At 44.3% G+C, this 21,963-nt stretch overlaps 1 protein-coding gene across 5 annotated transcripts in view; it reads right to left on the bottom strand.

Moving 5' to 3' along the window:
* KCTD15 (potassium channel tetramerization domain containing 15) overlaps positions 1 to 21,310 on the bottom strand; it is a 68,070-nt gene extending 46,760 nt beyond the window's left edge. The window contains exons 1-2 of one of the 5 annotated variants that reach the window (XM_053399290.1): positions 21,007 to 21,310; positions 14,296 to 14,474 (exon numbers count right to left, since the gene is read on the bottom strand). In XM_053399290.1, the coding sequence (XP_053255265.1) occupies positions 14,296 to 14,459 (164 nt within the window). In that variant the 5' untranslated portion in view covers positions 14,460 to 14,474; positions 21,007 to 21,310. Of the gene's footprint in view, positions 1 to 14,295; positions 14,475 to 15,910; positions 15,983 to 20,168; positions 20,286 to 20,311; positions 20,335 to 20,421; positions 20,514 to 21,006 lie in introns of those variants that run through there. The other 4 variants (XM_053399288.1, XM_053399289.1, XM_053399287.1 and 1 more) reach the window with 4 other exon arrangements.
* Between the last annotated feature and the right edge of the window lie 653 nt (positions 21,311 to 21,963).

The following is a 21,963-nucleotide window of genomic DNA, read 5'->3' as shown; positions in this document are numbered from 1 at the left end:
ATTAGCAAAAACCTGTTTGGGAACATGATTTTATTTAATTTATATACCACCCTTCATGTGAAGATCTCAGGACGGTGCATAACTGGAGACTGCTGTTATTGATCTTTACTGCCTGTTTATTAATTGCTTTGTTTTGCTGAATTGTGGTTCTATTTCCATATATTTTCAGAAATTTGACTCCTCCCCCCCTCACCTCCAAACCCCAGAAGATTGGGTTAATTTTCAGGGGATGATGGACTAAATATGTGAGGTTGGTGAGGGGAATTTCATCCTGATACGCCAAGTGGTAGTGCCTTTATGCTGTATGATCTAATAACAGGTAACAACTGGAAGATCTGATTAACAGAAATCAGGTAAAATGGAGAAAGGCCCTCAGCACTCTAAATATTATATTTGCAGCAAACATCTGACAATAACATTGAGATTTGCAACAATAATAACATTGAGATTATGGACTAACTAACATCTCTGAAGGCATTATGAATGGATCAATAAAGTATAAGGGGCCAATTGCCTGTGCTTTATAAATCATTATGAGAGGCAGAAGACACAGGAAACAGAGTGAAGCAGATGTGAGAGAGAAGTCCGATTTCTTGCTGCAATCCTGCATGCACACTCCTGGAAATAAGCTGCACTGCGCAGAGTGGGAGTTACTTTTAAGTAAACATGCATAGGGTCACACTGGGGCTGGGCAACCATTACAGGATAGGTGCCCATCACAGTAAACCATTAGTGCCCATCACAGTAAACTGTGGTCAATGGGATACACCAAACACAGAGATCCTTTCCGAGAGCAACAAACCATTTGCTCAGATAAATCATGACTGGCAAGCCAAATATAAACCTTGGCTTAATGTTGTGGTTTGGCAAAAGAAAAACAAAGCACAACCCCTGGTTCAGATGTAATGCTAAGCCAGGAGTCATAGTCTTTCGCTTTGATGGTAAACTACTAACCATTGTTTACTGTGACGTAAAAATGCTGTCTTTGTACGAAAGGTAATACATGTAAGATTTAATGTTGTTGTTAACAGTTATTGTTCTTTAAAACAACATTTATTTATTTATTTATTTATTTATTTATTTATTTATTTATTTTTACTACCTTAGCTCACCGTTCGCTTTCAGGCTGATGAATTCTTTAAAAACAGAATTTCATGAGTTTGCCATTTAGAGGGATTTGGGAATGACTGGGTTGTATCTATGGCCAGGCCTACTCAGGGTAGATCCATTGAAAGCAACGGACATGAGTAACATTGGTTCCTTAATTCCAGCAGGTCTACCCTGAGTTGAACATAGCTGCATACAGCCCTACATTATAATTTACTATACATTGTCATTGTTGTGCACAATGCCTGACAGAGTACACAAGTCAGGTCCCAGCTCCAAGGGGCCTACAATCTAAAATTTGACACAAGGGAAACAATAGAGAAAGGGGAGAGAGGTGGAGATAGAGGTAATGAAGGGAAGGATGGGCAATTATTTCAGTTACACATGCTTAAAAAATATTAAATACTAAATAAAATTATTGGATGTAAAACACCTTTCAAGACCAGGAGCAAGCCATCTCTTTTAAGGGTTTTGATAAATCCAAAAACCCAAGATTTACTTGGGACTTTACTGGAAAGATAGTTTCCTGTCCTCTGCAAGTTTACTTGTAAGTAAGACCCAAGGAGTTCAGCAAGAGTTATTCCTGGATGAGTATATATAAGGACTGCAGCTACAGGCAATGCATCTGTCCCCAGTGGGGAAAATAAAAATCCCACTCAACTCAGCAGGGCTTAATTACAAGTAGTTCAGGCTGGATATTTTTAACTGTCAAGGCACTCTAACTGAAATTTAGGTTATAATAGAGATGGCGAGCAATGTAGGTGGGGATGCGGGAGGAAAGTTAAGTGCCCTGGACCTGGATCAAGACCTGCATGTATTCCAGTTTTACTTCCCAGAGGGCTTTTTCCTTATTGCCCAATTAAGTGCATGTGCGTAAGAACTTAAAAAAGTAAGGAGAATCCCTCCCACCTTATTTCTTCAAACAGACGCCTTCACCAACCACATAGGAACCTTAAGCATTGTTACCTTTCTTTCAGTCTGCAAAAGCTGGTGACAGAATCATTGAATCGTAGAGTGAGAAGGGATCTCCTGGGTCATCTAGTCCAAGCCCCTGCAATGCAGGAATCACACCTGAAGATTCCCTGACAGATGGCCAGTCAACCTCTGCTTAATGAAGGAGAGTCCACTGCCTTCTGAAGGAGTCCGTTCCACTGTTGAACAGCTCTGACGGCCAGAAAGTTCTTCCTACACTTTAGTAAAAAAATCTCCTTTCTTGTCATTTAAACCCACTGTAGGTCTCAATGAAAATGAGTTGGCTTCCATCTTGGTCATGAAAGGTGTTGCTAAGAAGCTTAGTCTCTGTGACATTTTAAATATCCTCTAGCAACTACATATTTATCTGGGAAGGTGAACCAAGCCAAGGTTTAGAGGACGCAGGCAAGACCATTCTTTAGAATGAGTGTGGTGAGCCACTGGTCCTCTTGCTGTTACTGAACTACAATGCCCATCAACCTCAGCAAGAACAGCCAAGGATGATGGGAGTTGTAGTCCAACAACATCTGGAGGTCCAAAGGTTCTGCGTTGTTAACAGGAGTGACTCTCGTCTGTTGTGCCAAGAGGTATGAGAAAACCTCAGGATAAGCTGAGGTCTCCCTCCCTCCCTGGTTCCTGATACAAAGCCAGCCAAAGTGTGTATCTGCTAACTGGCTGTCATAGAGCTCTGGCGGAGAACAGAAGAAGAGCCTGCTGGGTCAGGTAAATGCCCCATCTATTCCAACATCCTGTTCTCACAGTGGCCAACCTGTGAGGAATGTGAAAGGATTCAAGCTCAAGAAACCTCTCCCCGTCCTGTGGTTTCCAGCAACTAGTATTCAGGAGCATTGTTGCTTCCTAAGAGAAGATGCTTACCTGAAGACCCTATTTGCATACCACACACCTTTGTGATCACCACCCATGAGAAGCCTGAAGTCCTGCAAGTCTTTTCCCTCTCCACCCCTGTTCTAGGAAAACCCCTTCTCTCGTATTTCCAAACTCTGGAGGACCAAACCCCAAACATAAAACCATGTTGAGTCCTTCTAAACCGCAAGCAGTTTGTTTGTTTGTTTGTTTACAGTGGTACCTCGGGTTAAGAACTTAATTTGTTCTGGGGGTCCGTTCTTAACCTGAAACTGTTCTTAACCTGAAGCACCACTTTAGCTAATGCGGCCTCCTGCTGCTGCCACCGTGTGATTTCTGTTCTCATCCTGAAGCAAAGTTCTTAACCAGAGGTACTATTTCTGGGTTAGCGGAGTCTGTAACCTGAAGCGTCTATAACCCGAGGTACCACTGTACTGCATTTATGTGTCACCTTCCCCCCTCCAAAGTGTGCAGGGTGGTGTACATGATTCTCCTCCTCCTCATTTAATCCCAACAACCCTACGAGGTAGGTTAAGCTGAGAGACAGTGACTGGCCCAAGGTCAGTCCAGTGAGCTTCATAGCTGAGTGGGGATTTGAACCCTGGTCTCCCTAGTCCCACACTCTAACCACTACACCATACTGGCTTTGCTCCACCTCCCTGCACCCCTAATTCTCCTTTGCCCCCCTCAGTGCTTATCAATTTTATACTTAATCAGTTAAGGCTCAAGGGGACCCAGTAAAGAATAGGTTCCTCTCAGCTCCCTGTCACAGAGGAGATTCCTTTGCCTTGAAGTCCAAGTTGGCTTTCACCTTTAGATGATCAGGGCAAGAAGTCAAGAGACTCCTGGTGTATTTTGGCTACCTAATTCTAAGGGAGACTGCTAAGTGGTTCTTCTTATCCTTGCACCTGGGAAGTGTATCAATGCCTCTATGAGCCACTGAAAGAGGATACAAACATATGCTCCCCTCTGGAATAGGCAAAATCTCTGGCTCTTCCTCTCTCACCTGCTCCTAACCCATTCTTTACCTCTCGGTCTACGTCACTAATGAGATTTCCCACACTACCCTGGTTAGATGGTACTTTGCACCTAGAACGTTTTCACTTCTCCAATTTGCTGGCTTTTATGTCCACTGTACATTTCCCCTCCTCTTCCTTATTTGGCCAAAGAGTCACTGGTCTCTCCTTTTGAATTATCCTAAAATCGCTGCTCCTTCTCCATTCTTTCTCTCTCACCTCTTGCTTATTAACTTCAAGCACCCCTGCCTCTGGAGTTTTAACGACAGAGCTGCCAATTGGGTTCAATGCTCTGTATGCATTACTATTTTTATTGCATTGGTTATTGTTATGATCATCATTAAGAATATATTTTCGTTGCATTACTCCAAAACGACTCAAAGCAATGTACAATCACAACAGAAATATTAGCAATAAATATTAAAAGCCTAAAAAATCCAAACAAACACATCTATACAAACAAAAGGCAGGTCTAGAAAGACCACATTCACATAAAAGCCTCTTCATCTAAGTGCCAAAACAAACGCCCAGGTAAACAGGGAAGTTTTTGCCTAGTGCCTAAACTAGACAGAGGGCACAAGGAGAGCCTCCCTATGGAAAGCATTCTACAAGAGGGGAGTCACCACTGAGAAGGTGCTTTATACCAGGGGTGGGGAACCTGTGGCCCTCCTAACGTTGTTGGATTCCAACTCTCATAAGTTCCAGCCATCATGGTCAAGGGTCAGGGATGGTGGGGCTTGGAAGTCCAGCAAGATCTGGATTGCTGGAGGGATCTCATCTTCTTCTTTTTTTTAAATAATCTTTATTACTTTTAAGAGTTACAAAAAAAGAAAAAAGAAGAAAAAAGGCAAGGAAAAAAGACAAAATAGAACAGAAAAGGAAAAAAGAAAAAAAAGAAGAAACAATACAATATATAAAAATACAAAACACAACCTTAACACACTAAACTAAACTAAACAAAACAACAATTTAAAAACATATACCATACCATTTCATTACTCTTTCATTCCCTTATTTCATCGACCTCCTCTCACCTCCCTTTTTGTATTCCACTTCTGTTACTTGTTTCAGCAATTCCTTTCCATCTTTCTCTATTTTTATCATTATGAATATCTTAACATATTTTTAGCCTTATTTTCCATTAATACTAAAGTACTTATTTATACTTAACTCCTTATAACATTTCTGCTAAAGCCATAAAGTTTCATTCCAACAATTTTCTAACACTCATTAATTTTACAATATTTCTATATATAAACTTTAAACTTTCCCAATCTTCTTCCACCATCTCTTCTCCCTGGTCTCGATTTCTGCCAGTCATTTCCGTCCATTCCATATAGTTCATCAACCTGGAGATCTTCTGTCTGAGGCTCTTAAATCTTTTCCAAGTCCCTTCTGCAGTTTTTCTTCATATTCTTTGATGCTGAAGATGCTGAAGAGCAGGTCTCGGGGGGGCCCCAACCCAACCATGCCCCCATTCCCTCTCGACAGGCCAGCCAACTCTCCACAGCTAGAACCAAGGTCCATATAATATCTCAAATCATGTTTCAAAGCTCCTCCAAATCCAAAGGCCTCCGCAACTCCAATCACCTCCTGACCCAGATTCAGGGCCCAAAGGTCAGCAAATCCCTGCATGAAAGAGTCTATCCAACCTTCCTTCTGCAGTCCAAGCAGGGCTCCAATCTTCAAATTCTGACTTTTTCTATATTCATTCATAAAAGGCCTCCACTTATAGTCCTCGATTTGCCTCTGTAAGGCTGGGGCTCCCACTTGTATTACTTTAGGTTCAACAACAACAACTTTCTCCTTCATCTTCTCCCCAGTTTGTCCTGTCAAAGTAGGTTCCTGTGTCAAATCCTGAACAGTTTCTGTATTGGTGATCACTTTTTGTCCCAAATTAATCACTTTTTGACCCAAGTTCTCAAGTTTAGTATTCATAACATCCGTCTTCTTGTGGAGCTGTTCCAACGAATAGCTTATCTTACATAATACAGTCACTAAAGCTCCTTCTGTCAACATTCTTAAGATCCAAGGTCAATCTCTGATTCTCACAGTTCTTATCTTGCAGCTGGAAAAACCCCAGCTCCACTCTTGAAACAGTTTCAAAAGCTCTCTCTAGAGGGAAACAGTCTCCACTTGTATCAATCCTTTCAAACACAATTTAAACTATAAAGTTAGTTTCAATTTTCAGTTACTTTTCCTCCTTTTTAAACGCAGAAGGGTACAATGGAAACAATATATTTCTCTTATTTAGCCATCTGTCAACATACTTTCTGTTCACAGTCAATGAACTCTCCCAAAACGTCAATCTTACTGGCAGCCCGTTTCCAGGTTCAGAGCAGTGGTAATTTGATTTTTCACTCTCTCCTGCAGGCTCACTAGGTCCAAAATTTCCCCCCTCTTCTCCTGCTTCCAAGGGGGGTTTAGTAGTTTTAACCGATGGAGATTTAATCCTTTACAAAAGACTTTCCAAGGCTTTAACTTGCGACGTCTTTGCTTCAATCTATTTACAAAAGAGGAAGGCGGACTTCCTGTTTAAAACCTTCCCGTTTCGATGCCAAATTAATAAATTTAAAGATCCAATTTTCCGTTCTACTCACGGGTAGTTGTTTCAAGTCAAATTGTCCACAGGAAAAAGTCAACGCTCTCCAGCAACAGCGATGCGGCCTCACTCCGTGAAAGAAGCAGTCAATTCAAAGCACCGCGCCGCTCACCCCACTTCACTCCGGATCCCCAAATCAGGGTTTCCCCGTGAGTAAGGGAGGTGCAAAAGGTGCCAGCCGAATCCCAGGTTCACAAGCTTCTCCCGCCTGTGATTTCAGTGGGTCTCCGCCTTCGCCGTGGCGGTCAGATCCTGATTTCCACGGAGCAAGTTCCTCCCGATCGGAGGAACTCCGCCATTGCCTGGAGGCGCCAACCCGGAAGTCCGAGGGATCTCATTTTCTCCTCACAGCAACCCTGTGAGGTAGGTTAGGGTGAGAGAGTATGGCTTGCCCATGGATGGATTTGAATGCAGAGCTCGCTGGGACAAGCCCACATCCAACCCGACACGAGGGTAAGAAGTGTGACCTGCCTTGAAGGTTTGTTTCCTGAGATAACGTTATCTCACAAACATCCTAAGAGATTATTATTTTATTTATTTATTTCATAAAATTTATACACTGCTTAATGGAGGGGGTGGTGGTTAACCATCAAAGCAGCAGCTTACAAAAAAAAGATAAAACAATAAAATAATCAATAAGAAAAAACTAACAGCGGTAATTAAAAACTTTCAAGAAGTTAAGATTACAACAGACTAAAAAAGACTGGCGCTTGCATCAACTTTCTCAACACCTCCGTAGGCTTCTCTAAATGAAAAAGCTTTTAGCAGGTCATGACAAGAGTACATTAAAGCACTTGCTTGATGTTAATAGGCAGGGAGTTCCAATGTCTTTACAAATGCAGAATGGGTATTTTGTGGCACCTATATCAGTTCCAGTACAACTGCTTGAAGAGGTTAATTGGGAACATATGGGGTAAGGTTATGTCGTAGGTATCGTGTGAGAAAGATTCATCCTTCATCGTTTAGCTCCAAATAACAAAAGCAAAGTACAGAGTGGGTAACGTGCAACATATTTTGCTAATGTATCAAGAGAACAAAGGAAGTACACAAACCACTTCTGAACTTCTATGAACTCTTAGGTTGCTACGCTTAGTGCAAACATCAAATTACATTGTCAGTAAGTCTGCTACTTAGCCATCATGTGAATACAGGAAGGGAGTATCAGTGCCCTGTGATTCCCTTCTAAACCTCCCTCCCTCTACTCAAAAACTGGGCCCAGTTCCCACTTTGGAACCAAGAAAAAAAAGGGGGGCCTCTAGGGAAGAATCAGTGGAAGGGTTAAGCTCCCCCTGCACTGCCACCACCAGTTTGGCCCTGCAAATGCCCTTCCTGCTGCTAACCATGAATATTAAGATACAGTGTCCTGCTAGGGCGTGTCATTTTAGGGGATGAAATTTAATTTTTGCAAATTTCTTCAGTGAGGAGTCTGGCTATTCAAATCTGCTATTATTTTTGTGAATGGACAACATTTAGCTTGGTAAATCTATGTTTGATTGAAAAACATATTAACTGCTCTTGGAAAACCAAAGCATTTTCATGATACCTTTTGAAAATTTCAGGTAATGCTAAATAATATAATATAATATAATATAATATAATATAATATAATATAATATAATACTGCAAGTTCTTGGCTATCATTTTTAATGATTTCTATGCAATTTTACACACATTTTACTTATCAAGCAAAGCTAAATTAAAATTAATGTAATCAAAATATCTTTTGAATTCCCAAGTCATATTACGTTTTAGAACCCCTAGTTTTTGGAATTTGAAAATTGAAAAATTCAGCATGCCCTAAGTCCTGCTCCCTGCTGCCATTTTTTTGACTGTGATATTCAGACAAACAGATCATCCTCTTTGACTGGTCCTCCCCCAGAGGTTTGTACTGTAAACTTATTAGTTGTGATTCTTTCATTGCAAGGAGTTGGACTAGATGATCCTTGGGATTCCCTTCCAACTCTTCAATTCTATGATTCACCACACCTAAATTAAGCTTAGGAATTAATTTTCCTCAAGTCTCATTTTTCCATGTTTCATACTCGTTTCTCTTCAACAATTCCAGTGTGGATAATACTTTAAATATTTCCAGTTGTTATTTTCCCTCCTTTCTCCCCACTCCCGCTTTTTCCTTTAATCATGAAACAGATGTTTGGGGCTGCAGCACTTTCTCTGAACTTCTGCGTACATAATATCAGCGGCTTCCAAACCTTCTGCCTTCAAGCAATTCTTCCAACATTGGCTTTGCAGCTAATGGACATGGACTGCATTCTGCCGGGGATTATGGGAATCCCGGAGGCTGCCTTACACTAAATCAGACCATGGGCCCATTAGGCTCAGGACTGACCACACTGACAAGCAACCGCCCTCCAAGAAAATGCCTTCTTCAGCTCTACAGGGAGATGATGGAGACTGAACCTTGGACCTTCTGTACAACCAAGCATAAGAACACAAGAACATTCCTGCTGATCAGGGCTGGCCCATCTACTCTAGTCCAGCATCCTGTTCCTATAGTGGCCAACCAGATGCCTGAGGGAAACCCACAAAAAGGACCTGAGAACAAGATCCCTTTCTCCACCTGCGGTTTCAGAGCTGCTGGTATTCAGAGGCATTGATGTCTCCAACTGGAGAGGTAGAGCATAACCATCATGGCTAGTAGCCACTGGTGGCTCCGGCTTCCATGCATTTGTCTAATCCTGTTTAAAGCCATCCAAGATGGTGGCCACTGCCACTGCCTCCCAAGGGAGCCAGTTCCATAGTTTGCGCAGTGTGAAGTAGTACTTTCTTTTCTCTGTCCTTTATCTTCCAACATTCACCTTCGTTGGATGTCCACAAGTCCTTGTGCTATGAGGGAGAAGAACTTTTCTCTATCCACTTTCTCAGTGCCATACACAATTTCATAACCGTCTACCAGGTCGCCGCTTCCTCGCCTTTTCTCTAAACTAAAAAGTCCCAAATGCTGCAACCTATCTTTATAAGGGAGTCACTCCATCACCTTTATTTTAATTTTTTCATTCATTCACCTTCATCATTTGGGTTGCCCTTTGAACCTTTTTCAACTCTGCAATATCCTTTTTAGGTGAGGCATGTGCTTCCATAGAGCTACAGAAGTGTTCCAGAGCACATGTAGAGTTCAGGCAGGACACAGTTGGCCCTTACTAGCACCATGAATTAAAAGCATGTCCTGCAATACACCCCACATCCCCACTACCCTCAGTATGACTTGGTAGGAGACCAACCATAGTCGACATGGGCCAAGCTCCCTTCTATCTTCCTGGTCTCCTCATGGCTGGGAATGATGGGAGTTGTGGTCCAAGACATCTGGAGGGTGTCAGGTTGACAAAGGCTGCCCTATGAGGCCCCACTGAAATGCACTGTATTTCAAACAGTGTCCTATCACTTTAAAGAGCAATGGCTTCCCCCCAAAGGATCCTGGGAGCCATAGTTTGTTAAGGTGGCTGAGAGTTGTTGGGAGGCCACCTATTCCTTCTCTCAGAGCTAAAATCCCCAGAGTTCCCTGGGAAGAGGGCCTGATTGTTAAGCCATTCTGGGAACTGTAGCTCTGTGGGGGGTATAGGGGGTCTCCTAACAACTCTCAGCATCCTTAACAAACTGTAGCTCCCAGAATTCTCTGGGGGGAGCCATCGCGGTTTAAAGTGATATCACAGCACTTTATTATGTGAATGTGGCCACTTATATCAGGAGTGGCCAACCTTTACTGACCCAAGGACCACAACGAGGACTGGCCAACCGTGAGGGCTGTATGCCTCCTTCGCACAGATGTGCATACACACATTCAGACGAACACACAATATTCAGACCCCAGCACTCTTTTGCTAATTAGCAAAGAAGCAGAATGGAGTTCAGGGGTGGAAGGAAGTCCTCGCTTTACCTTTCCTCCCTCTTCTGAGGCTCCACCATCTTGGGAAACAGAAAGGAGCCCTTCTTCCTAAGACCTTCCTACAATAGCAGCACCCCAGAGGGAGAAAAAGGCCCCCTTGAAAGGTAAAAAGAGGCAACTGATTTAGAGACATGAGGCGTTTTGGACACCCAAGAAAGACCAACAACAGCTAGCAAAGGATGAGGAAGAGGAGCAAGCTGAACACAGATCAACAACAAAAATAAAATTCTTTTCTTTGCAAAAAAGGCAAATGTGGGAGGCACGTTTGTAGGGGGCAGATATGACCTGTGGGTCTGCTACCCCCACACAGAAGAGTTTTTGAAGAACCCAGTTTGAAAGCCTCACAACCCAAATCTCTCACTTGCATTGTTATATTAAGCATATTTATGCACTGGGCCGATGCTGTCGCAATAAACTTCAAATCAGCACCTTCAAATAAACATCCCCTTAGAAATCAGACAGCAGGGGAGCGTAATTAATCATCTTCGTAGTTTAAATGATAAATATTTCAGGCCATGATTCTTTCCTACAGGTCATTAAAGTATTCCACTCCATCTACCCCGGAACGAAATCACAGCCATAGTGCAGGATATCTCTACTTTGGGTTTAGAGGTTTGCCAGAATCAATGCAAAAAACTCAAATTCAAAAAGAAATTGCACAAAAAAATTGAGCTATCAGCAAACACTATATCCTTCTGCGGAGAAATCATATTTCCATATTGTAGAAATGGGTTTAGAGGTTTGCCAGAATCAATGCAAAAAACTCAAATTCAAAAAGAAATTGCACAAAAAAATTGAGCTATCAGCAAACACTATATCCTTCTGAGGAGAAATCATATTTCCATATTGTAGTATTATACATGTATTATCTCACCACCAGACTTTAGCTGCTTAGGCAGAGTACCTGTGCCCCTTCAAATGTTGTTGGGACTCCAGTTCCCATCAGCCCCAGCCAGCATGGCCAATAGCCACAGATGATGGGAGTTGTAGCCCAGCAAGACCTGCACTGAGGGGCTCCAATACATTACGCACCAAAACAAACCCAGGTTTGCTACCAAGTGTACTCTTGACAGTGGCAGGGAAGCTGCAGACAATCCTGGCCCTCTGAGCAGTGAACCTATGTGATCTACGTGAGCAATCATGTGCCTGTCTCACCCACACGCTGCATGTTTACGTGCACACTTATAATGTGTGAAGCAGAACCTCTGACAGCCGAGGCAAACATGGAGTCAGATCAACAGACCCAGGAAGACATTCACTGGAAAGTTCTTGCACAATGAACCTACAAAAAGCAATTAAGGATTTTCTCAACAGCACAGAAACCATGCACTGGGCTTGTGTAGGAATCTTTCTAATAGATTTATCCCTCCGTCTGCAGACCTGGTACCAATTCTGAGACCTGAAGGATCTTCTTTTAATGAGAGCTTTGAAAGTTTTGCATATGTAGCTTCCTCTCTTTTCAACTGTGAGTCTCTGAATCATTATTAAGCAAACAGTCTGTGAGCACCTAGAAAGGAATGCTGTGATCACCAATAGTCAGCATGGATTTCTGAAAAATAAGTCATGTCAGACTAACCTGATCTCGTTTTTTTGACAGAATTACAAGCCTGGTAGATGAAGGGAATGCAGTGGATGTAGCCTACCTTGATTTCAGCAAGGCCTTTGACAAGGTGCCCCATGATATTCTTGTAAAGAAGCTGGTAAAATGCGGTCTTGACTATGCTGCCACTCAGTGGATTTGTAACTGGCTGACTGACCAAACCCAAAGGGTGCTCATCAATGGTTCCTCTTCATCCTGGAGAAGAGTGACTAGTGGGGTGCCACAGGGTTCTGTCTTGGGCCCGGTCTTATTCAACATCTTTATCAACGACTTGGATGATGGACTCAAGGGCATCCTGATCAAATTTGCAGATGACACCAAACTGGGAGGGGTGGCTAACACCCCAGAGGACAGGATCACACTTCAAAATGACCTTGACAGATTAGAGAACTGGGCCAAAACAAACAAGATGAATTTTAACAGGGAGAAATGTAAAGTATTGCACTTGGGCAAAAAAAATGAGAGGCACAAATACAAGATGGGTGACACCTGGCTTGAGAGCAGTACATGTGAAAAGTCTTGGTTGACCAAGACTTGGTTGACTAGGAGTCTTGGTTGACCACAAACTTGACATGAGCCAACAGTGTGACGCGGCAGCTAAAAAAGCCAATGCAATTCTGGGCTGCATCAATAGGAGTATAGCATCTAGATCAAGGGAAGTAATAGTGCCACTGTATTCTGCTCTGGTCAGACCTCACCTGGAGTACTGTGTCCAGTTCTGGGCACCACAGTTCAAGAAGGACACTGACAAACTGGAACGTGTCCAGAGGAGGGCAACCAAAATGGTCAAAGGCCTGGAAACGATGCCTTATGAGGAACGGCTAAGGGAGCTGGGCATGTTTAGCCTGGAGAAGAGGAGGTTAAGGGGTGATATGATAGCCATGTTCAAATATATAAAAGGATGTCACATAGAGGAGGGAGAAAGGTTGCTTTCTGCTGCTCCAGAGAAGCGGACATGGAGCAATGGATCCAAACTACAAGAAAGAAGATTCCACCTAAACATTAGGAAGAACTTCCTGACAGTAAGAGCTGTTCGACAGTGGAATTTGCTGCCAAGGAGTGTGGTGGAGTCTCCTTCTTTGGAGGTCTTTAAGCAGAGGCTTGACAACCATATGTCAGGAGTGCTCTGATGGTGTTTCCTGCTTGGCAGGGGGTTGGACTCGATGGCCCTTGTGGTCTCTTCCAACTCTATGATTCTATGATTCTATGATTATAAAGTATGACCCAAGCCTCTGTTAATTGCCATTACATCACACATTTGGACCAGTGAATTGCAACCCACCCCCATCTATCTGATGCCGACATATTCTGATGCAAATAAAAATCAAATCCCATCCATCATTCAGTTTTTTTGGGGGGACCCCTAAAACTTAATCCAAACACCTTCCCAGGACAGCCTCCTCCCCAGAAACTCAGCATCTTGACAACAAGCTTTACAAGATAGGTGGGTCTTTAGCATCTAACTGCTAGAATGGTACACAACTCAGATATGTGCAGCAACAAACTTATGCGCAGCTACGAAGAAGATGCTTGCCCTGAAAGGCACCAGCAAACACTACAATTCTGCACGTTTGCTTATTAATTACTTTCGGACTTGTGTGTCTGTAAGAAAGTGCTTAGAGGAAAAGATTGCACCTAAATGGGACTTATTTCCAAATAAACTGGAAGAACCAAGAAATGACAATGCAGCGGAGAATCGTCAACAAATTACTGTCTCTCAAGTCAACCTTGAGCACATTAATTCACATATGAATACAATTTCTTTTAGCTGCACTTCCTTTTTTCTGTTTCTGAGCTCAGGATTACTGCAGATGAAACAGACTTGCAAATTAAGCTCCATCGAAACAATTTCAAAACAAAAGTGACTGGAGAACAAGCGAGCAAATTCCCACCAGTGACAAATTCACTGAAAAGGCACAACCGGAAAACTCTTTGCGAACTCTCTTTGGGGCTGCCAAGAGTGTGCACACACCTGGGTTAAAATCACCTTTCAACGGGCACATTTATTTAGCTACAAAGCAGCGGTACTGGCGAGGGCGGACAGCAATTGCAACAGGTGCTTCAAACACAATGTTGCAAGACAGAAGGCGGGGAATGTATCGGAGGGTTCAATCTGGAAACAGCACAAGCATTTCACAGTCTCCGATTCTACTCGTCTTACGGCTGAATTCCCGCTATCAAAGAGCGTTAAGTTCCATGCATTGGACGCTGCCAGGAAAAGTGTTGACCTTACCTGGAATCTGGGTACTTTGTCAAGGTGGCCAGGCTACTGGTGTACATGTGTCCTCCTACATCAATGTGCACGGGGGCGTTGGATTTGGTGAGCTGAGCTGGGAGAGGGATTCCTTGGGCAGCCAATGGAGAAACCGGAGACCGTGTTAAAGACAGCCGGGACATCGCTCTGCCTTCCTCCTAGAAGCCCCCGACAGAAAAAAGAGAAGAAGAAAAATCCTCTTAAGCACAGCTGTGCTTTACCTTGATTCCAATGAGATCACAGATCTAATAAGATCATTTTTGCATCTGCCTGATCACATATTCAGCTAACAAATTATTGCCACCTTCGTAATTAAGTGTATTTGCATCATACTCTTCAAAGGACCAGCGGGCAAAGAGAAAAGATGCTTATTAGCAATAAGAAATCAAGCGGGGTGGGGGGGATCTTTTTCAAGGTGTCAGCCTCAAGGGGCATAAAACAAACTGCAAAATTCTAATTAAAGGTCGCGGGCTTATGTGTTAGATGTGAAATATCCCCTGACAAACGAATAACCAATTTGTGAATTGGGATTCAGGGGTTTTTGCAAGTTTGTCTCAGTAACGAGACACCTCTAAATTAGTGACTTCCTCAGTACCTAAGGCATTTCATTTAGACATGTAGTAAAATTCGCATCAAACATAGAACATTTTTTTTTAAAAAAAACTACCTACACAACACAACTACTAATACCTATTTTTTATCTAGAGGAAAAGCCTTCTAGCTGAAGAGGAGGCTAGAACAAAAAACGTCATTTAAAAAGTGACCACTGTTACCCTCTGTATACCATTTCCAAATATCTTGTGTACTCAGCTGAAGTCAAATATTACAGACCTATCTAGGCATACAGACAACAATCGTGTTTATAGTCAGTTCTTTCTTTCTTTCTTTTTTAAAAAAGGAGTTTAAACTCAAAACTTTCTTTCCATAAATTTATTCACTAAAATTCAGATTTCTATGAAAATGTCAAGAAATTTGATTGCCCTCAGCCTTCGAGAGAATAACAATCAGATTTTAAACTTTGACAGACAGTAGGTACTTCAGTTTGCTTTAATGCTTAGAAGCTATTCTGACACATAAGTGCTATATAAATTAATAAATAATAATCTGGATGAAACAATACTGTCGCACATACAGGCAACCAACACAAAATCTTGCAAGGCATTCCAAGTGGCACAGCCTATAAACATCATTTCTAAACACACACCCCCGCCCACTCATTACAGCAAAATATGCCAAATATTACAGCTATAAAACATTTCAGAGAATAATTTAATTGACTTGGTATTTTTATTTGCAGTCACAACACAGAGCATCTATATTCTGCTAACATCCGACAGGCACACCCTATGCAATATTTCACAGTGAATTTCCATTTCTTACAGACTCCTTTGACCGTACTTCTCAGAATCCAAAGTCTCCCTTTTTAACATCATCGCAACAATACGACTAGCTTGGACAAAATCACCCCAACAGGCAGAAAACATTTGCTTTTCCGAATTGCATAGAAACTGACTGAAAAGTAATTTTGGGACAAAGAATATAAACTCCACGTTTAATTGACTGTTTTGCCACTCTGCCACCAGAAATACATCACCCCATTACAGATCCACATCCTTTTCTGTCTTGACACGCAGGAGTGCAGAATGGACATCTAACCTGAGCGCTACCCCAAAGATTAGTGCTGTCCCAGAAACTTCAGCCAGTTGGCAGGAAATTATCATTAGCATTTTGACAATAGCACCACCTTCAAGGAGAGGGGCTGAATTCTTTAAAAGAGCAAATGTCTCTTGGTTCTTGCCCTGAGCCATCTTAAGCAAATATTTCACATCATCAACGAAACTACTTGCTTTCAACAAATAATTTAAGTGTCAGCCCCATTGTCTTCTGCCATTTCTTCCTGCTTGTAGATGCCCCATCGCCCCAGATGCCTACAAATTATCCCAACACCAAAGAACACAATAAGCTCTTATACGTACTAGATTCCTGGGTTTAAATTTTTGGGGGTCTCCAGCTAGAAGCTTGATGTCACCGCTGCCTGTCTTTGTTCTGACCCCAGCTAGCCTATTATCCCCTAATAATAGTGTTACAGGAGCTGCCTAGGAAGTCCCTATAAGTAAAGGCAGCAATTTCCCTCGTGAATAATCACCGTTCTGCCTTCTTCCTCCTTCAGAATGAAATCTTAGCACAGAGAAAGCCCTTCAAATCTTACTTTGCAAAGGTTTTATCTTGCAATAGAGACTTCTGGCAAGAAATGACAGCCGCTAGATAAAGGCAGAAGGCGCAGGCTGTTCCGATTTGCAGAAGCAGGATTCCCATTGAATTTACAGAAACAAGAGTGTAGTCCAAGTGTTCTAGCTAACCTACGACAGCAACATCTCTGTCTGAGGGTCCCTCATCCAAAATATCTCTCCTTGGAATCAAGTTCCACTCTATGAGGCATAACCCTGGTAAGAGGGATTAGGACTGCAGGCTCACAGCTCCATCACAAGCAATTTTACTCAGAAGTAAGTCCATCTGTTTCCAATGGGGCTCACTTTCCAGCAATTTTGCATAGGGCTACAACATTAATTTCTCATCCTGGATGTCAACTGTGCAATCTAGCAATTTATACTATTCCCTTGCATGGCTTTTTGAATTACCTCTGTGCACGGTTGCTGTCTCTCACTTGTTAGATGCAGAAAAAAAATTATTCAAGTCTGCAGTCCACAAAATTGAGCAGATGCTAATCTAAATCTAATAGATCTGAATTCAGAGTGGACTAGAAAGATGAGTACGCAGATTACAAAAACACCACCCAGGTGTTTGTTTGTTTTTGTCACAGAAGATGGATATTATGAGCTGAACTGTAAACATGCAACTGACTCTTTTGCTCTCATTCACTTAAGATGACATTTTTCTCAAGCACTGTATCTACACCATCAAAAAGTATTCAGAGAAAAGGTAAATATTTTTGTATTTGTATCTAAAGAATGCACTGAAAGAATCAAACTGTCTTTTGGTTTACTGCTTCTGAAATGAACTTTTGACATATTCTGAGGCAGTCTCAAGTGAAAGTTTTTACAGAGTAATTAAGAATTGTGTGTGTGTGTGTAAACTAAGCACACTGTATTAGTTCAAATTATCACTGTGTGGTTTGTCTACACAGGAAGAGGATCTCTGGGAGTTTGCTGAAGGCAGAGACACTGATTCACTGGGAAATTCTCCTGCGCCAGCCCTGCTCGAAATGAATGGGCAGTCTTGCAATGCTCTCATTCAAAAGAAATCTCATTGGATGATGCCAACAACCAACAGACCTGATACCCAAACTGCCTCCATGTTGGTGTGCAGAGTAGCTTTCTAGCATCTCTCACCAGGATCTTCCAAAAGGCAGCTTATTTCTTCCCGCCTTCCTGTGCTAACTGCCTAAGTGCTGCTTGTAAAAACTATTTGCCCGTGGAAAGTGAAATAACCACCATCCTATGCTCATTTACACACAAAATGATTTTGTGTCCCATTGAGCTCACAGTTGTTCCGCTCTCTAGGGGTGATTAAACTAGCTAGGCTGCTACAGCTTGCAATGATTTCACCGAATCGCTTCCCCATGAAGTTGCTTCTTTGCTAAGCTGTTATTTTAACCATAAAAGGTAAACAGAAGGCAGTTGTAAGAGCTCCATTCAACTCCATGCCCAGGGCTATCACCCTGGGGCAGAGAATGCTGAAAGACTGCAGAAATTTCCAGGGTGTTGCCTCTGTCTTCATTCTCTCTCACACACACACAAGCCTACAGGAATATTATTCATTTAATATACACTCTAGATGCTACAATTTGAAATCCTCCTAAAAAAAAAAAAAGACTTCAAAAGTGCAAAATAAGTTTGGGATGGATAAAACTTTCCCTTTTTTGTACATACACACCCTGGGGGGCCATAGTAACCAATACTGCTGATGATGGGGTGGGTTGTGTTTTTTTGGAGGGGAAGGGGAGAAATATATATATCTGTATACCTGAAAGCAACTGCAGAAACTAAAAGGCAAAGCAGGCAAAGGCCAAGGGAGGGAAGGTGAAAGGTTGCAAACAATAGGAAACTACATCAAATGGTATGCAGGGATTAAAAACAAAACAAAAAAGGGGGAAAGCAGGCAAAGAAAGGAGCTCCAAAAGAGGGACAAAGTTTAAATCAAGGCACACAGACACTTAAAAGCCTACAGATGGGAAGCCAGACTAATTAAGGATGTAAAAACGCTTTTGTTTCTAAAGTTTATTGTTGCCAGGATAAAAAAAATTAATTGAAACTAATGCTGTTATTCACTCATGCAGTTTAATTCCTTCATGCCCATTTAAGAGATGAAATGAAAACTGCGGGTTTTTAAGAGATGCCTTGAAACAGTGCAATATACCCCCCCCGCCCTTCTCTAGGATGCAAAAGGGACATCTTCCTTTCAGCCAGCCAGCCGCTTATCAAAAGCTTCAAGTGCATCCAAACTACTCTGTGGCTAAGGAGTTGAGTCCAGCAGGGAAGTCTGCAGGAGTCCCCCTAGAATGAATCAAGGGAGCTTGTGCAGGAGACCTTCCTGGGCTGCACCTCCTGCCTTTTATCAGGTCAAACCTAAAACCTGCTCTCTGGACCATCCCTTCATTGGGCTCTCTTGATCAAAGGCAGGTCTAGGGCAGCACCTGGATATAAGCATTTTTAACAGCACCTTTTCTGCCCCCCAAAGTCCTTGTCCTCAAGAGCCTTTGGAGAATATTAGTGCTCCCCTCCCTTTTGCAAAAGCCTTTTAACCTTTCCATAGAAAATGTGCCCGTGGGTTAAGACATGGAAGGCCTGGACACCTTTGTCTGTGCAAATGATGCTCAGCTCTCCACAGTTGGGAGCCTTTAAAAACCCAGGGATGCAGGGGGTGGAACAACTGCACAACCAGGGAGTTGACAGCTGAGGTGTAATCTGGTCATTAGGAGTGTGGCAGGGTGCAAGTTCATGGCCTCCTGTCAATATCTGCCTAGGTTTTTTTATGGGAGTAGATGGAGAGTTCAGCCAGAGCTATTGCTAGGAAGTGGCTTCCTTTAAAAATTTCCCAGCTCACTTAAGCACAGAACTTGGTCTGCGAGGTGCTTTCTGTCCCTCCATCCTATGTGTGCACACAAACAAACACAACACAACACACAAGCCTGCACTTTCCTCCGCAGGAAGAAGTTGCACGGGTCCCAGCTGAAACTTCCCTCTATATTGAAAGTGCAGTCTTCTGTAGGCTCACGTGGAGGGCCATCCCATTATGTTGAATGGGCCCCAGGTTAAGTTCTGTATCAGAGAGCAGCCTGGGGGTCTTTAAGACTAAATCTCTGCACAAACTCAAGCAGGCATCCCCATCTACTCGCCAGCGTGCAAACACCCCGCGCCGGTCTCCTTTTTGAGTGCTGGTCATCCTCTAAACAGCATTCAGGGAGGCTCGCTCCAAACTTTTGGCTTTGCCAAAGAAAAGCTCCTAGCAGTAGCGGGAAGCAGCCCCCTCCCCAAACAAACAAAAATCAAAGAATAAAATTAAATTAAAAGAGCAACATGGCGCCTTTTCTTCTTCTTTCACAGAAGCAGCAAAGCAGGCAGATGGAAGAAGGAGAGAGTAGTGTCCCCCCCCTCTAGAAAGGGGAGCTCCAGCCCCAGAGCAGGGCTTGGGGAGCCCCGCGCGCGGCGTGTACCGACAGCGCAAACCGACGATCGCCGGCAGTCCTGGGCCAAGCCGGCTCGGCTCGCCGCCCTCTCCTAATCGCTGGCGCCAGACTTTCATTCACAGCCCGCCTGCCTGCCTGCCTGCCTGGGGCTTTGGCTCCCCCTCTCACCCGCTCCCCCCAAGCGCTTTTCCTTCATCATCCTCACCATTTCTTTGGCCTTTTGTGCAAAACCAGCCCTCGGGGAAGGGGGCTTCCTAAAGAAGGGACGCCCCCCTTTTTCCCCAGCCGGGGAGAAAACGGAAAGCACCAGGAGCACCAATGCTGCCCCCCGCCCCGCGCGGCACTCACCCCCAAAGCAGCCGGCAGCCCTTTCTGGCGCCCCTCATCGTCACCCCAACCACCGACCCCCCCTTCCAAAGCCACGGCGGCTGTCAAGGCGCGCTCGCTCGTGCATGTACCATTCAAACGCCGCGGGGGCCCCAGCGAGCGCCGCGCGCTTCCCTCCACGCCAGCCGCAGCTCCCTTGGCCCCGGATCCTTTCCACCTCCCCCTCCCCCTTTCCACCCCTCTTCCCGCTTCTCCAGCTTGATGCTAGGAGGGCAGCAGCGAGAGGCGAGCAGCCTGGGGCGAGGGGGCTCCAGCCAAGCTGGCCATCATCGCTGCTGCCTCCTGCCTTTTTTGTCTTTTTTTTTTAACGGGAGAAAAAAATAATAAAAGGCAAAGCTACACACATACGCGCGGCCGCGCGGAACAAGTGCGCGCACGGAGCCATGCGTGCACACGCGTGCACACACACACACACACACACACGGTGCAAAGGAAGGGTTTGGCTGGAAGTGTCACTGTAGCTTTAAAAAAGGCAGCTGCACACACAAGACCCAAGATCCGAGTTGAGTTGCAAGAACCACTTGGGGAGGGGGGATCCCCTGCTTTGGAAGGCGCGCACGGTGCAAACCAAAGGAGGAAGCAGAGAGAGGGAGAGAGAGAAGCAGGAGGAGCCCGCTCGCCCGCCTTCCCCCGCCAGCCCGGGTCGCCCGCCTTACCTTGAGCGCAGGCGGCGAAGAAGAAACGCCGGCGAGCTGCGCCAAGCCCCCCGTCCTCCGCGCCGCTCGCTTGGCGAGGCGGAGGGAGCTCGGGGCGCCTTTGTAGGTTCCTCTGGCTGAGCTGCCTCCGACCCTGCCGCCGCCGCCGCCGCCGCGATGCAATATTGTTGTAGATCTATTTGCCCAGGCTTCTTCTTCTCCTCCTCTCTCTCTTTTCTTCTTTTCTGTTTGTTTTGCCTCGTCTGCGCGGGGAGGGGAGGAAAGCGGGGTGGCGGAGGAGGAGGGGGGATCGGGGAGAGAAGAGCCTTAAAACAGAGGAGCCGAGGCTGCTCGGGAGAAGAAAGGCAATAATCTCCTCTCTAAATAACGCGGGGAGAGGAGGGGGGAAAGGGAGGGAAAAAAGAAGGGGGAGAGAGAGAGAGAGAGAGAGAAAGGAAACCGCGAAAGGGAGACGGCGGCAGCAGCGGCTTCTCGCTCTGGGCTCTGAAAAAACGCCTCCGGCTCCGCCGCCACGTTAGGCTGCAATTAGCTCAGCCCTTTTCGCTCTCCTCTCGCCTGGGCTAGTTTCGCAGGAAAAGCCGATCTTGGCCCCAACCTTCTGCAAAATCTGCCCTCCCCACCGCCGGATTTGTTGTTGTTATTATTATTTTTAAATTAACTCTTTCTGTGTCTTGCTTTAATTTTTAAAAAGAAAAAAAATCCTGTTGCAAATCTGCCTCCTCCCCGTCGCACCGACTTCCCCCTGCAAAATTGCTCCCCCCCCCCTTCTCCTCGCGAGCACCAAGCTTTGGGTCCCGTGTCGAAATCTCGCCTCTTTTTTTGCTAACGGTCCTGCCTCTTCGTCTTTCTTGGCTGGGGGTGGGGGGGGGGGAGGATAACGGTTTGGCGCCGCCGGAGTCCTCAGGGCCACGTCCCTTCCAGAGAGACTTTAGTGCAAAAGAAGGAAAAGGTGGGGGT

Source organism: Podarcis raffonei, chromosome 8, assembly GCF_027172205.1.
Source record: "Podarcis raffonei isolate rPodRaf1 chromosome 8, rPodRaf1.pri, whole genome shotgun sequence".
NCBI lineage: Eukaryota > Metazoa > Chordata > Lepidosauria > Squamata > Lacertidae > Podarcis > Podarcis raffonei.
This window is presented reverse-complemented; position numbering and strand designations above follow the sequence as displayed.